Source organism: Pistacia vera, unplaced genomic scaffold, assembly GCF_008641045.1.
Source record: "Pistacia vera cultivar Batoury unplaced genomic scaffold, PisVer_v2 Contig230, whole genome shotgun sequence".
NCBI lineage: Eukaryota > Viridiplantae > Streptophyta > Magnoliopsida > Sapindales > Anacardiaceae > Pistacia > Pistacia vera.
The window spans coordinates 532,938-549,519 of record NW_022196036.1 but is presented as its reverse complement, the minus strand read 5'-3'; the positions used below and the strand labels follow the sequence as shown (position 1 = coordinate 549,519).

At 32.6% G+C, this 16,582-nt stretch overlaps 2 protein-coding genes across 3 annotated transcripts; one reads left to right on the top strand and one right to left on the bottom strand.

Annotated features, from left to right (window-relative positions):
* The first annotated feature begins 7,442 nt into the window (after positions 1 to 7,442).
* On the top strand, positions 7,443 to 12,937 carry LOC116131205 (protein MICRORCHIDIA 7-like). The gene is made up of 19 exons (XM_031416849.1): positions 7,443 to 7,929; positions 8,339 to 8,413; positions 8,515 to 8,549; positions 8,630 to 8,708; positions 8,970 to 9,062; positions 9,164 to 9,248; positions 9,467 to 9,542; positions 9,756 to 9,884; positions 10,361 to 10,459; positions 10,572 to 10,673; positions 10,834 to 10,995; positions 11,070 to 11,165; positions 11,275 to 11,326; positions 11,461 to 11,572; positions 11,652 to 12,027; positions 12,139 to 12,356; positions 12,452 to 12,539; positions 12,657 to 12,779; positions 12,866 to 12,937. The coding sequence occupies exons 1-19, from the start codon at positions 7,602 to 7,604 to the stop codon at positions 12,935 to 12,937; spliced, it is 2,400 nt and encodes a 799-aa protein (XP_031272709.1). The 5' UTR covers positions 7,443 to 7,601.
* Positions 12,938 to 13,114: 177 nt separating this feature from the next.
* LOC116131308 (proline-rich protein 4-like) lies at positions 13,115 to 14,491 on the bottom strand. Of its 2 annotated transcripts, XM_031416974.1 has the most exons (3): positions 14,131 to 14,491; positions 13,410 to 14,030; positions 13,115 to 13,340 (listed from the first exon to the last, which is right to left on the bottom strand). In XM_031416974.1, exons 1-3 carry the CDS (start codon positions 14,327 to 14,329, stop codon positions 13,258 to 13,260), a joined length of 903 nt encoding a protein of 300 aa, XP_031272834.1. In that variant the 5' UTR covers positions 14,330 to 14,491; the 3' UTR covers positions 13,115 to 13,257. The 2 variants fall into 2 exon arrangements, with proteins under 2 accessions (XP_031272834.1, XP_031272833.1); XM_031416973.1 differs by having other exon boundaries at positions 13,115 to 14,030; positions 14,131 to 14,488.
* Positions 14,492 to 16,582: the final 2,091 nt, after the last annotated feature.

Genomic DNA, 16,582 nt, shown 5'->3' with positions numbered 1-16,582 from the left:
TATATATACACATACATATAAGGCCTCAAATCGAAACAAATAATAAAAAAAAGATAATCCACTTGTCAAACTCACAAGGGGGCGATATTTTTTCTCTTTAATTTTTGGCTCTTTTATCTCTACAATGGCTTGAAGAGGCCAGTTTCTGTGGATTGAGAAACAGATAGAAGTGGACAAATAAGTTTTACTCTTTTTTTACGAATATTTTCATTAGTTTTATCCGGGAGGACAGAATTGAGATACAGAATTAGAAAAAAAAAATTCTCTGGATTGTTCAACTAGATTTAATATATTATATTTTGGAGTATTCTTATATTATACTTTGGGTAACCACAAAGGTTAGAAACCTGATGGAAGTTTACCAGTAGCCGCCGGTAAGCTCCTGATGACCTCCCCCATAGAGAATGGTGGATGGAGTATTTGTTTGTTGGTTTATGAAAAACTAATACATACAATTAATAAAAGTAAGAGTAAACAACATATTCCCACCTAAGGTTTGACGAAAACCTATGTTGGTACCCCAAGTTCCATTTATTCCAGATTCCTACCCTTAAAATAACACTGTTAACAATTTTTAGGGTAGTGAGGGTGCAATTATCATAATGCCCTTAACACTAAATTAATAAATTATGTTTTGACCCTTAAATCACTAAAATTATAAAATTAACTATCTTATTTTGAAATTACTTCAATTACACCCTTAATGACTATGCACCGTCTCGGTTTTCACCGGATCTAGGTTGTTTCCGATGACATTGAACCCCCTGGTCACCTCCATCACCTTCCCCATCGTCCGTCATCCAAAACCCTTTTGGTTCCCAACTCATTGGCCCCTCCAATCGTCGGCACCGTCAGGCTTAGGTTTTCATCGTTCTTCGTTGGATTCTGGTCAATTCCCGCGATGAAAATCCAAAACCCCTATGTCCCCAACAACCGTTTAGTGGTCATTCACCGGTGGAGACCGACGAAAACCAGTCGCATGTGGCAGCTGTCGTGGCTAGCGATCGGCGAGTGATGAGGGGTTGTGAAGGGTAAGGTTTTGTAAAGGGGAGGATGAGGATTCAAATGGTGCTGACAAGGGTGATTTTTGATGGAAGAATCGCTAGAAAATGGCGAAAAATGTCAGCGGTGATATGTTGGCTAACGTGCGCCAGAGCTTTGTTAGGGGTGGTGATCTGCTAATGTGCCCCTCCTCTGCGAAATGACCAATTTACCTCTGAGCCATTATATCTAACAATTTTTCGTTACTTTAAGGGTGAGAATCTATAGTAAATGGAACTTGAGGTATCAACTGAAGATTTCGTCAAACTTTGGGTGCGAATATGTTGTTTACTCTAAAAGTAATAATCAATCTAATTAACAGTGTAATATTGATTACTTGAAGCCATGGTGGGCTTAGTCAATCTATGTTGATTTTGGAAATAGTTGCAGCAATATAATGTGAGCCTTCGATTATAATAATTGTGGACCCAAAAAACATTTCAATCATAATTTTCTTCTGCCCACTATCAAATGTCTCCAAATTCACTTCTAAATTCTAATCAAAATCTCCCATATGTCCCATTCTCCTTACATATTTCATTTCATGTTGCTTTCTTTTCTACTTTTAATTCTAACTTATATAATATATATCCATTCAACACTGTATTTATATAAAGAATTTTAGTTTTTTTTTTTTTTTAAAGATATTTAAAATATTACTGTTAATGCTCGACTAGAGAATTATTATACATTATATCAATAATTCTCTAATTAAGACGTTTTATATGTCATACCATGATATATTCATTTGATGAAAAACAAAAAATATTTAGATAGAGATTATAATATACTTGTGCAAAAAGCAAAATAAGACTCAAATTCTATATTAACCACGTGGTAAATTGAGATTAAAAAAAAAAAAAAACTATTATTAAATTTGTTTACAAAATTGTTATATATCTATTGTTTAAGTTATTATTTAATTTTGTGTGGTATATATTGGCCAAATCAATAAAGATGAGGTCATAAGTCACAATTCAATCTTATAAACTTTCTCTCATAATCCCAACGTGGCAGCTCACAATTGAGCAAACAAGACCCATTACAAATTGACCAATTGTGATATGTCAAGTTAGAGTTATAAGAAAAAGTTTGTAATATTAGGTTGTAAGTGTAGTACTACCCTTGAGTAATGCTAGGTCCATAACCCAATCTCACGACCCCCAACGTAACAATTTATCATTGGTCAGCTCATAAAATGAGTTCTGCTTGCTTGTATAGGTCCTGTCTATTTATGAGCTAACCAGTTGTGAACTATCATATCACAGATGATAAGATTAAATTGTATACCTAAATTGTTCCCTAGTAATTATAACGTGAAAGCAAAGCAAAAGTACATATAAAAAAAAAAATGAAACCCATTTTGCATTTGGATTGCCGTGGCTATGGAGGAAACTGCTACTATAGTCTATCCACATTTTAATCCTACACTGTATATGACGGCACTGGATGTGACCAAATTAAGCATCTAAATTACTGAGCTTTTCTATTATTTTTATAATCGCCACGTAGCTCGTTGCTGATTCACTACCGAGTGTTATGTTCTTATTCTCCTCTTCCATTTCTTTATTAATTATAACTATACATAATTCAAGTAGACTTTGCTATTTTAATACTATATTTTTTAATTTCGACAGGTTTATTATACAAGTTGTGCCACTTTCAGTTTTGTTTGCCTACACGATCAAATTATATATATATATATATAATTCAAGTTTTATTATTATTATATCTACTTCAGTTAAGTACTCTAATTAATAATTATGATTCCCTTCGTTACACGTGACATTGATTTTGTCATGAATGAATTGAATTATATATGTTGACATTTCATCATTATAACAACTCTATTTGTTTTAGGATTCAATTTAAACAACAAACATACATGTATGGCTCTTAAATTATGTTAATATCTAACATTAAATATGTGGTTCTAAAGGCCAAGATGGAGACCATTTCATCAAAAGTGAAATAGGTGCGTTTGATTCCAATAATATTTTATTACTAAAAATATAGAATTACCGATAAAATAGATAACTTTAAAAAATTAATGGGTATAAATTATTATTGTGTTTAGTTCGTGTGGACTATATAAATAGTTAATGTGTTTGGTTGATAGTGATTATAAAATACTTAGATATTATTTTACTGAAATACCCTTTTATAAGATTAGTAGGTTAGGGTTTCTAAAGAGGACTTTATATACGAGTAGTTATATATTAAATGAGGGGCATTTTTGTTTAAATAATTAATTAATGAGGTTAAAGAAGTCATTCAATAAGTTGGATTAATTATTATATAACATCAACATGAGGCCATTTATGTCTGAAATTTTTATTAAGCAAGGATAAAATTGAAACAAAAATAAAATTACTATGGTTATCTTAAAATACTACTCTCTGAGTCACAATCTTTTATTATCTACTAAACTAAATAAAATAATGACCAAATTAAAAGATAGATTATCAGAATAATCTTTCAAGGATACTAACCAAACACAACCTAAGAGGAATCAAACATTAATGTGTGGGCGGTGGGATTAATGCAAGTTTTGAAAAATTAATTAATATTTGAATACGTTATCAACATTGACATTGCTACATAATTAATATTGATTAATATTAACTAACCAAATCATGGAAAATGGTTGGGTATCAACAGTAGCAATAACATATTATAGCCTATTATATTTTACCTAAGAATGACAACTTCAAAGCAATAAACAATTCCGGATAAATCTGTCTGTAAACGACCTTTGCTTTGACAATTTCAATCGTCAGAATAATAAATTCCAATTTTGTATCCTATTAATTATATTATTAAAATTAAAAATAATAACTATAGGTTGAGGTAAAAAGTATTTGGAAATAACAAATCAATGAGATTGTAGATTTATTTATTTTGGTGATCAGGAGTGTCTGGATCAGTTTGTGCATATTTTAACTAATTTTTCGGTACCCTTTTGTTGACGACTGGATAAACATCTCAAAAACTTATAAAACGTTATTTTACTTTTTTATTATCATGCCACCTAGTGGTGGACTTGGTGGTTAATTTCATATTCATTTATTTAATTAATCTAGATAAATATTTGTTGAAAATATAGTGGCTTAAAACCCAACACATAGCACAATAGTGTCTTATTGTAACGTACATGGTTGAAATTAAATAATTAAGTGGCACAAATCTTGCCAATCCTCGTATTTTACCTAATTGTTTGACTCGTGAGTTCCTTTCACCTTTACATAGCATGATAATAATGGTGAAAAAGACTAATCCGATAATATTAAATAACAATCTCCTTGTAAGATGAGCAATATTATGCTTATGATTGAATCATATAAACAGACAAAAAATAAAAGACAGAATAATCATTTTACATAAATATTATGTAATTTTTATCTATTTGTATGACTCGGTTGTATAACTCAATTGTAAACAAAATATTAATGTATTGGGGTTTCTATATCTATATTTATTATAAAGACTTTGAATTATCCTTGACTCAATTTTTACATCTTAAATCCGTGTCATGGTTTATTGGTTTTGGTAGAGATTGATGTTTTTTAAATTATGTCACTATAATTTTTTTATTAAATATTTTTATGAATCTTAATTTAATTAATATGAGAAAATATAATTTTTTTTTTCCTTTCCAAGCTCACATTGGAGTCTGCCTAGTCCTCAGGACCACGAAACACCCCACAAGTCTAATAGACCAAGGTAATTGCACAAATGTGGTAGATACCTCTTCTACGACTCAAACATAAGACTCTCTGAGTATAACGAACCCTAGTAGCTAAAGGGTTTACCATCCGATCACGAGGGGAGAATTTTTTTTTCCGAGTAATACTACATTGACAAACACTTCTCACTAACTTTTTCTCACAAACGCGACGTGTCAGGTCGTAATTGGTCAACTCGCATGAGTCTTGTTTACCCAATAATGGGTCCAGTCTGACCAAGCCAATTGTGAGCTGCCAGATAGGTTAGTGAAAGATGTTTGTGAGACTATTATTATTGTTTTAGATTTTGGCACATGGATCCGAATCCAATTATCAAAGTAAGGCCAATTAGTATTACACTCACTGACATTTGTCCACCTTAAGGGCATCTCCAACCCACGCCAAAATAGCGCAAAAAACACCAAATTGTACCAACCCACACCAAACACTGCACCATTTTGGTGCAGTGCTACAGTGCTGCGCCAGCACTGCGCCAAAATGGCGCAACACTGTAGCACAAATAAAAAAAATATATATATTTTTTAATTTCGCCAAAATGGCGCAACACTGTAGCTCAAATAAAAAAAATATATATTTTTTTTAATTTTGGTTTTTTGGTTTTTTTTTTAATTTTGTTAAGTTAATTTGAGTATTAAATTTTACACCCAAAATCACACCAAATTTGAGTATTTGTATTTAATTTAATTATTATTTATAATAATGATATAATTTAAAAAATGATGAAAAATTAAAAATAGAACTTTAGTCAATGCAAATATTAAACTATAATAACTCAAAATAAAAATTAAATTACTATCAATATGGAATTTTACCTTTGTGTTGTTGTTGTTTTTTTTTTTTTTTTGTATCATTTTATATTAGATGTAATGTTTTTCTATATTAAATGTAATGTTTATTTGATTAAATAAATGCTTAATTTTATTAAATTAGTATAATTTTCAAAATAATTATTATTTAATAAAAATATTATTCCTAATATTTAATTAATATATACAAAAATAATGTGGGAAATAGATTAATTGTTGATTATTACAATAAAAGAAAAAAAAGAATATTTTAAAGAATATTCTAAGGAATATTCTTTTTGATGTAATATTTGGTGTTGTGGGTTGGAGATGGAATAGTATTTTGCACCAATTTGGTGCAATAGGTTGGAGATGGTCTAACAATTGCAAAATGACAAATTCATACCCCAAGTCCAGGTTCCAAAAACCATTAACATTCCACCTAGTTTTCAACTTCAAATGTTAAATTTAACGGTCAATGGGTGTTTTGGTCTTTTAACCATCGCAACTAAATTAAACCTAAAAATACTTTTATCCAATATATATATAACTCAATTCTCTCAATCATCATCGTTTTTAGCTAGAAATAAAAAAAACAAAAAACAAAAAACAATTTTTTTTTATGAAGTTGTAATGAAGGTTTTGCTCGCAAAAGTGTGTTATTTTGGAATAATTTTTTACTTGTTTTTTTTTTTCCTGAATGTCTATAGATTATTTTCAATTTTTATTTGTAAGGATTTATTGACAATTTTTTATTGATTTTTTCAGTACTTTGTTGATAACTTTCGATTAGTCAGGATAACTACAGTTAACTTTGATATTAAAGATAATTAATGTTGATTTTTTATTAATATATTTCCAAAATCAATATATTAATAAATGATTTTTTCAGTCAATATATTGTTTAATAGGGCTATATTGGTCATTTAACATATTTTCACAATATATTATCTTTTAAACACATAAAGCCAATGATTTAGGGGCAATTTCGTCTTTCTATGTCTAGCACCCGATTTCATTAATGGACACTAATCACAGGTGGAATGTTGCTGGTTTTTGGAGCTTGGGGTATGAATTAGTTTTGCGATCGTTGGGGCCGGTACATGTGAATCAGCCTTGGTATTATTAATGTCTTACTATTTACAAGTATAACATTACAAATTATGCATCTGCCCATTTATAAAGCCATACCAAACATAGTTTAAATTTCATTTACTTCTCTCAATCTAGGCATTCGAAAACCTTAATATTTAGTCAACTGTAATATTGGATTAAATCATTAAAAATACTTTTCTTATCAAATAAATATTGACATATGACCTTAGGATACATGCTAAGAGCATTGTAAAATAAAATTTTAATTATTTTACTTTAACATGAGGGTTAATTTCATTCGCCCTTCAGAGATCGATAAATATCAAGAGCTTTAATGACTTTTGAAAATCATTAAACGTCTCTAGAATTATTAAAAACCTTTTGAAATGATCGAAAGCCTTTATAAAAAAATAATTATTTTCAATTTCAACCCTTCAACTTTTTATTAGCATTGCATTAAAATAAAAATCAATAGTTTTTATTGCAAATTTGTGTCAATATATTTTCAAATACATTAGATATGCGTAAATGAAGTGTTATCATAAAATTTTAAAATCCAATATTCAATATTAAAAAAAAAAAAAAGAAGAAATAATTCCTAATTCTAGTAGAATTTGATTCAATATTCCTTTTCCTTATAGAATTTGATTTAGATAACGATTTAAAGACCAAACATAATTCTTCTTCTTCTGAATCTCTCGTGTGAATCAAAAGAATTGCTCTCGTTTTCTCGGGCTCCAAACATTCCATGGCTTTCTCTAACGTGAAACAAGAAAAACCTTGTTTTGTTTACTCTGGTAAAAAAAGCGACATTGAGAATTTACGGAAACAAACTTCCACTGCTCTACCCACCGATATAAGCAGTGGTAGCGGCAGCAGCAGCAGCAGCGGTTCTAGTGACGATTCAGATACCGATAATTCGTTCTTTGTTAATATGCGATCTGAATTGAACAAGAAACGTAGTTTTAACGAATTTAACAATGGTTACTTGCTTGGAAAGAAACCGAAACTCGAGAGTCCTGATTTTAATACCGCGATTTCTCCTAAGTTTCTTTCTTTTCTTCCACCGCCTTTGCCGTTGAACTTCGTGGCGCCTGACACCGTCGCGGATGCTGAACAGGTGCAAGATAGTTTGCCGGTAGCGGCAGATGCTAATGAGAATATTAATTTTCAAGCGGCTCCGGTTTTGAGGGCTTGTAAACAGTTTTGGAAAGCCGGGGACTATGAAGGAGTCAATGCTGATGACTCTTCAATTAATTCTGGTGATTTAGTTTCTCATTATGTTTGTTTTGGTCGATTTGATTGGTTTTTTAAAATTTTTTTTTTATATATTTTTCTGAATGTAGACGACATTGAACACTTGCGAATCATATGATATCCTTATGTTGTTTGCGTTGATTGTATAAAATTATGGAGCTTACGATTTCTTATTAATTATTATTAATTTGAAAGAATGAATCAACCGGATCTTAGAATTGTCGAAAATTTGTTTCTCTTATGATGAACGAAGAATCATAAATTGTTTATTTTCTGATGAATGAAGAAAAAGTATATGGTTGGTTTATGTGCTAGAGATTTACATTCATGTGAATAATTTGCCATCGACGTTGTTCTTTTGACATGAAAATTTTAATACTACGCTAACGTATAATTTTTATATCTTATCATCAGTTGGAATGGATCATGTCAGGGTGCATCCAAAGTTCTTACATTCAAACGCAACCAGCCATAAATGGGCTTTGGGAGGTAAATAGCGATTGAAGCATGAAAAACAATAACATTGTGTATGTATGATATATTTTATTACTTGTCTTCTGTGAATTTTACTGACTGAATTTTGTGTGCAGCTTTCGCTGAACTTCTAGACAATTCTTTGGATGAGGTATTGGATCACTTTTACTTATAAATCAGTGTCTAAAGCATTTTTACCTTGTAATCTTTCTGACTATCAGCTATTTCCAGGTTTGCCATGGAGCCACTTATGTTAATGTAGATATGATGAAGAATAAAAAAGATGGTTCTAACATGTTGCTTGTTGAAGGTACACTGTCCTATTTTCATGTTTGGTAGCTTTTTAGGGGTTCTTTAGTTCTTCTATTCGCATTGATAAAACTTGAAAAAAGTTTTAAGGATGATTTTGTGCCTGATAGGCTTTTGTTTTTGTTTATCATAAAATTGTGTACATTGTAGTCAATACGTGCTGGTTTTCAGAATCTTCTGTATTTGTGTCTGATACATAGTACCTGTTACTTCTTCTCATGACAATGCTAGGTGGTTTTCTAATTTTGTTCTTTGAAAACAGATAATGGTGGTGGAATGACGCCTGATAAAATGAGGCAGTGCATGTCTCTTGGTTATTCTGCCAAGAGCAAAATGGCAAACACCATTGGTCAATGTGAGTTTCTTTATTACTAGGGATACGCTAAGAACCGAACTATAGTGATTACATATCTTATTATATGCTCAAACGCATTAATTTTTGCATATTAACTTCAGATGGAAATGGGTTCAAGACGAGTACTATGAGGCTTGGAGCAGATGTTATTGTGTTTTCATGTTGTAAGGGGAACAACGGAAACAGGTTGGTCCATTAGTTATGAATTAATTTTGCTTTTCAGAATTCTACTTGTAGTGATTACTGATACTATGTCAGTTTTCAGTTCTAAACTTTTAGATTATACACTGAGTTTTGTTTCACCACTTGTGATCAGCAAGTTAGTAACAATTTTGTTTTTCTTATTCAAGTTTATTTGCAATGATAGAAGTCCAAAACTAATTGAACCTTTTTCATTATTTTAGCCTGACGCGAAGTATTGGACTACTGTCCTATTCTTTTCTGATGGGCACTGGAAAGCAAGATATTGTGGTTCCCATGGTATGTTAGGTCACCTCAACTTATTTATTCTCATTTTGACTCTGTGTTTGGGATGTACACTGGCTGTATGTATGTGATTCAAAGTAGAGCTCACTAATTCAGATGCTGTTGTTTGCATGTTTAGCAAATGATAGTATATCACTTTCTTATTTATCATTTTAGCTTGATTTATGTTCTTTGCCTTTTAATTGTTTCTTCTTCTGCAATGACAAGATTGACTATCAGAGAAAGGGAGAAAGTTGGAACAAGATGATAAGGTCTTCACTGGATGATTGGAACAGAAATTTAGAAACCATAGTACAGTGGTCACCATATACAAGTGAAGAAGATCTATTTCATCAGGTTTACGATATTATCCTATTATGTTTACTATTTTTTTCAGATGTGGAAAGAAATTGTTTTCTTGGGTTACCTGTTATGTACTCTTTGCTTTGGTATGTTGGTTGCTTCTATCAAAAGAAAAGACAGACCCTATATAAAAACAATTAATTAAGTAGAGCTGCATTCTTGAGAGTTTGACATTCTTGCATGAATGTTTGTTCTGAGAGGCCTATTACTTTCTGGATAGTTCACTTCTGACATTCTACCTCTGATTGTTTATGTATCCACTCATGCTCGTGATTATCAGTGTTTATAGTTGTTTTCTGTGCTTTAAGTGTTCAATATTTCAAATGCTGTAGTGATTGTGTGGGTTATTGTTTTGTCATATTGAATCTGAAGTAATAAATTCGGTTTGACACTCTTTATAGCTATTTGCATTTATAATATCTTAATTTTTCTCTCACCAAATTTGCTTTTGTTGTCGTTTTATGCTACAGTTCAACTTATTAGAAGATCAAGGTACACGCGTAATTATATACAATCTTTGGGAGGATGATGAAGGAAATTTGGAACTAGATTTTGACTCTGATCGAGATGTATGCCCTTAGCAGTTTTACTTTCCTTAGAATTTCATGAAGAACTAAAAGGTTGAATGTTTAATTTCTGATAGTATATGATATTATATCTGATTTATATTCTGAATGACAGGATATTCAAATTAGAGGAGTCAATCGAGATGAGAAAAACATAGAGATGGCAAAAAAGTATCCCAACTCAAGACATTTCTTAACTTATCGACATTCTCTAAGGGTATGTATCAGTATATGTGTTCTATACAAAGTATTTTACCTAGTTTAATTTGAAATGTTAGGGTTCATATTTTCCCTCTTAATTTTATATTTTTTTTCTTTCCTTACAAAATTCCTTATCCCTGTTTTTTTTTTTTTTCGTTCTCTTTTCGTTATGCCAGAGCTATGCATCAATTCTTTATCTCAGACTTCCAGCTGGCTTTAGAATTATACTGCGTGGAAAAGATGTCCTGCATCACAACATAATCAATGATATGATGCTGACTAAGGAGATCACATACAAACCTCTGCATCTTCCTGAACGAGTTCCAAGAGATTTGAATGTAATGTTAGAAATATTTTGAATTTTGTTTGGTTTCACTTCCAGCTTGGCATAACCTTGTATCTGTTGTATTAGATGGTTGCAACTGTGACAATCGGGTTCGTGAAGGATGCTCGACATCATATCGATGTTCAAGGATTTAATGTTTATCATAAAAACAGACTTATAAAGGTTAGTTTCATGTTTCACTAAGCATTTTATGCTTGACAAGGATTATATGATTTCCCTTTATTATTACTATAACTTTTTTTGTCATTGACCGGTAATCTGATGCATACAGCCATTCTGGAGAGTTTGGAATGCTGCTGGAAGTGATGGTCGTGGGGCTATAGGTAATCGTTAATTGTTTTTGTTTTGCTAAATACTTGTATTTAGACAGTTTTTTTTTCTTTTGCTTTTAGTCAACCAATTAATTATATGCATTACTTACCCTATTTCACTTTTGTTATGCCTTCTTTTGTAACAGGTGTATTGGAGGCTAATTTTGTTGAACCAGCTCATGACAAACAAGGCTTTGAGCGCACACCTGTGCTATTAAGACTAGAAAATCGTTTAGTTGCAATTCAGAAGAATTACTGGTTTGCACTCTTCCCATGTACCTTCGTTCCTTCAGGATTAGAGATCAAATAATTGACAGTTTACTATTCTTTTCATTAGGTGTACAAACTGTCAGGAAGTTGGTTATGCTCCAAGGCGGCCTTCTTTAAAGAGTCCTGTTTCTGAAAAGACAGACTCTAGAACATCAGATAAAGAAAAACCATCTACGCCTTCAAAACCTGCTTCTGCAAAGACAGACTCAAGAACATCAGATGAAGACAAATGCTCCTCACCTTCAAATCAGAATGAGCGTGACCACAGTAGGAGTAAGACAAAACTGTCGACGGAATTGGACAAAAGATCACCAGAATCAGATAACACAAGTGAAGATGGAAGCAGTCATGAACCATCCCCGGTTAGTGGTCAATCTCAACATGCCCCCAGGTTACATCTACATGAAACAAGACTTCATATACCTAGGAGACCTCGCTCAAATGTAATTTCTCTTTAAGCCTTTACAGTTGTTAGATGGTGCAATACTTTTATTTCTCAAAACAGTCATTTGTTCTATACGTTCTGTCCCTAAAATTTCATTTGTTACACCCAGAATGCACAGGCAGCTGCTGTCCATGAAGATGGACGAATTCTCTCTAACGTTGATACAGAGAGTTTAATCAAGTCTAAAGAAAAGGATGGACCAGTTCTCTTTAACAGTGCTACTGAGAGTTTAATCAAGTCTAAAGAAAATGATGGACGAGTTCTCTCTAATGGTGATATAGAGAGTCTAATCAAGTCTAAAGAAAAGGATCATAAATCAATAGAAAGGTGATATTTAAATTTCCTTTAGTACTGAATTCGCTCATCCTTGTTCCAGTTAGTTTTGAATCATTTTTACTAATTTTATATATGTTTGATTGTAGATTGGAAACAAAGGACAGTTCAAGAAAGGATGATTTGCCAAGCGATTTACAGTATGAAAGAGATAAATGTAGATCCCTTGAAAATCAAGTAGGTTTCCATTCACTGTTCTCCTTATATTTAATTTTGTACACGTCCAACTTCATAGTTTTGATTTGTGTCTCATGTCAATTCTTAAATATAACTTCGCTGTTGGTTTTCCTCCAGCTTCAGAAGGCACAACAGAAAATAGAAGAGATGGACCAAGAGCAGATTACTCTAATTGATATGATTCAAGAGGAAAGGGGGCGGCGAGATGCAGAGGAGGATAGATTGAGGGAAAAGTTAAGGGTAGGATAAAAACTTCCATTGAATTTGCATAATCATTTAATGAGCTGTTTCTTTTTCTAACTTTATTTGAATGTCATCTGCTGTAGGAAGCATCGAGTACCATAAATGATCTACTTGCTCAGGTGAAGTGGCTTGAAGAAAGGAGGGGAACTCCATGATAGCAATGTAGCTTTTACGAAAAGATTAAAGGACTGATATGTAAAGAAACTGATTTTACCCGGTAAATACCAGCACAGCTATTAAAGTTAAATGAAAATATCGCTGTTTTTTTTTTAATTAAAAATTCTAGAACCTCTAATTATTATTCTATTTCAATCTGTTTTCAAGCACACAAATAAAAGCATATATAATGATCAAATAATAACATGATAAAAACATAGTCTTTGTTGAGAATACTGGAGTAAAAATATAACAAATATAAACCCAATACTAAGGTTTCTGGCTTTGAGGGTTGCCAGGAGATGGTGGAATGTAGGTATCAAGTCCTGGGGTCCCTTAGATTAAATGCAGGCCGTGGTGGAGGAGATAGCATAGGAATATTAGGAATCCAAGTTCTTGGATCTCCAAGATTAAATGCAGGTGGAGGTGGAGGAGATAGTGTAGGAATATTAGGAATCCAAGTTTTTGGATCTCCAAGATTAAATGCAGGTGGAGGTGGAGGAGATAGTGTAGGAATATTAGGAATCCAAGTTCTTGGATCTCCAGGATTAAACGCAGGTGGAGGAGGTTTAGGAATCCAAGATTTTGGATCTCCTAGATTGAATGGTGGTGGTGAAAAAATAGGCGGGGCTGTTGGAAATGGGAAAGGCAAAGATGGTGGCCCTGGAAATAAAGGAGGTAGTTGAGAAGGTAAGTAATAAGGGAGGAAGAACTTTGAAGAGTTAAAAGAAGTCTGCCTTTGCAATCCCTCTTTGTTATTTCCACACAAACTAACATTTCTTTTGAATGGTTTGTAACTCAGAGCTTTTAAGCTGTATATACAGAGACTATCTTGTTTTGATTTGACTGATATTTCATTTGCTGCCATATTTGAACCTGGAACATTGCATGCTGAAGATGAGCTTCCTATTAAGTTTGCTTGGCACAATGATTCTATTGCCATACCATCCACACAGTCAACACCATCCACATGGGGTATTTCAAGCTTATAAACTCCATATTTATCCGTCGTTCTGTTCACCGAGAAGGCAATCTGCTCCATGGTCTTCGGGGAATTTGCCTTGAATTTGCATTGTATATGAACATCCACTCCTGATTAGTATAGTAAAACATGAAAATTCAATTGTTAACTTCATTAAAAAAAAAAAAACTAAAAAGTTGAAAAAATCAGTTGGTTCTAAGAGTTTGTCACCCGGCAAAAAGTAGCTGTGTTTAGAGAAAGAATTTGTTGAACATGTATCACAAAAAACAGCTCCCACAACAGTGATCCGAGAGGTGGGTATTGCTGGTTTACGTGATGCAGAAAGAGGATGAATGAACAAGATAGCAAGAAGAACAAAGAAGATATGATCAGACATGGGAGAAGTTTGAAGAAGCTTCTTGAAAAGCATCAATAATTATTGAGAATTATAGATGGTGTAGTCAGTAGTGTATGAAAAGCATATTAAGCATTAATATTTAGCTTGAGAAAAATGCATAAAATGGGAACCCGTGAGTAGTTGGTGTTAGGACCAACTGTAATCAGATAGGTGAAGTGCATTATTAATTCACTACAAACAAAGACATGTGAAAAAGCCTTTTGGAATTTTGCGAGGGACAGAGAGAAAAAGAGGTGGTAGCAACTGTTAGCAGATTGACAAAGTGGTGGAGATTGATTTGGTAAGTTGAAATACAAGAGAAGTTCCAAAACTGAAACAACACTGTATGTTAATGGGAGAGAAAGATTGGAATATTTCGATATTCTGCATCAGTTTCACTTTGTTTCTGAACTTGTATTTCCATTTGTGGGGGCTATATTTTCACCCATCCATTTGTAGAACAAAACGAGAGCCACAAAACAAATGCACATATACTCGATAATCCTATAAGATGAAACTGAAAATACAATGAGATTTTATGATGTATGGTAGAAATTTATTTAAGAAACAAAAGCAATGACTTGTTAGGGACCCAGTTAGATATACTTACAGATTTTGTTTTGTTTTGTTCAACCCTGGATTTTGGTGGGGGTTGGGAATCCATTGATAAACAAAATTAAGGTAATCTCCTGATTAAGCTGTCTGCTTTGTAATATTAATTGAATTGGGCCATGTGGTGTGACTCAAGGCCTCCTGCCTCCTAATTTGTTTGGATTATCAAATCAAGGTTTAGTCTGTAGAAAATTTTAAACACCAATCCTGGCGTCACTTTTGTTTTATTATGGCCAGATAATTCTCCTCCATTTTCCTTGGAGGAGTTCTCTCTTTCTGCAGTTGGTAAGCGATTCCATTGGAGATCTAAGATCTTATACAATGAGTCCTACAAAGTCCAATCCCAAAACTTATCCTGCAGCTTTCGCTCTGTTACAGCCCAAAAAAAAATTAAATTAGTCAGGTTGATGGGCCTGTCAAAGGAACTTGGGCTGCCAGACCATTTCCTTTTTTTGGAGGCCCAGACTCAGTTTCTTGTAAAAGTTAATTTAATCATATGGATAAATCCAAAATGATGTTTAAAAAAAAAAAAAAAACCCTAGTGGATAATTGAATAAGCTATTTTGACGCTAGCATATCGTCAAGACTGATTATGAAAAAGTTTATAGGAAGGTATATTAAAAGGCAAGCAAAATCATAATGTTTTGTCGCTGTTTTGGCGTTTATCTTCCAAGAAAGAACTTTCGCAACATTATGATTTATGATTTCTCGGAAGTGCAAGTTTAATATCATCATGTTTACAATATTCAACTCCCATTCCCACTTTTTTTGGTTTTTGGTTTCATAACACGAGGAAGAAGAAGAATACTTACCTCATGCTTACATGGCGTGATGTTATACCAGTTAAAAAAAAAAAAAAAAATCCTTAATTCAAAGTCATTTCAACATAATGAATGAAACAAAATTTAATTAACTTAGCTTGGCGCATGCATGTTTCTGATTCTATACTCCTCTTTTCACTCCCCATTCCAATCATTCTACTCATTCCTATATTACGTGGCATTCACTTGCTGGATATCATGTGGGTCAGTTCCATCGTGTCATCACATCTGTATACGTGGCTTATTAACTGGAGTAAGTTTGACTCCTTCTGTCCGAGCTCTAAGGCTCTATCAATGGTGAACTCACTCATCATCAACGAGAAACACTACTAACTTGTAAAGAAACCCAGTAATGATCCAAGTTTAGCATACATTGATTTAATTTGACNCTGCAGCTTTCGCTCTGTTACAGCCCAAAAAAAAATTAAATTAGTCAGGTTGATGGGCCTGTCAAAGGAACTTGGGCTGCCAGACCATTTCCTTTTTTTGGAGGCCCAGACTCAGTTTCTTGTAAAAGTTAATTTAATCATATGGATAAATCCAAAATGATGTTTAAAAAAAAAAAAAAAAACCCTAGTGGATAATTGAATAAGCTATTTTGACGCTAGCATATCGTCAAGACTGATTATGAAAAAGTTTATAGGAAGGTATATTTAAAGGCAAGCAAAATCATAATGTTTTGTCGCTGTTTTGGCGTTTATCTTCCAAGAAAGAACTTTCGCAACATTATGATTTATGATTTCTCGGAAGTGCAAGTTTAATATCATCATGTTTACAATATTCAACTCCCATTCCCACTTTTTTTGGTTTTTGGTTTCATAACACGAGGAAGAAGAAGAATACTTACCTCATG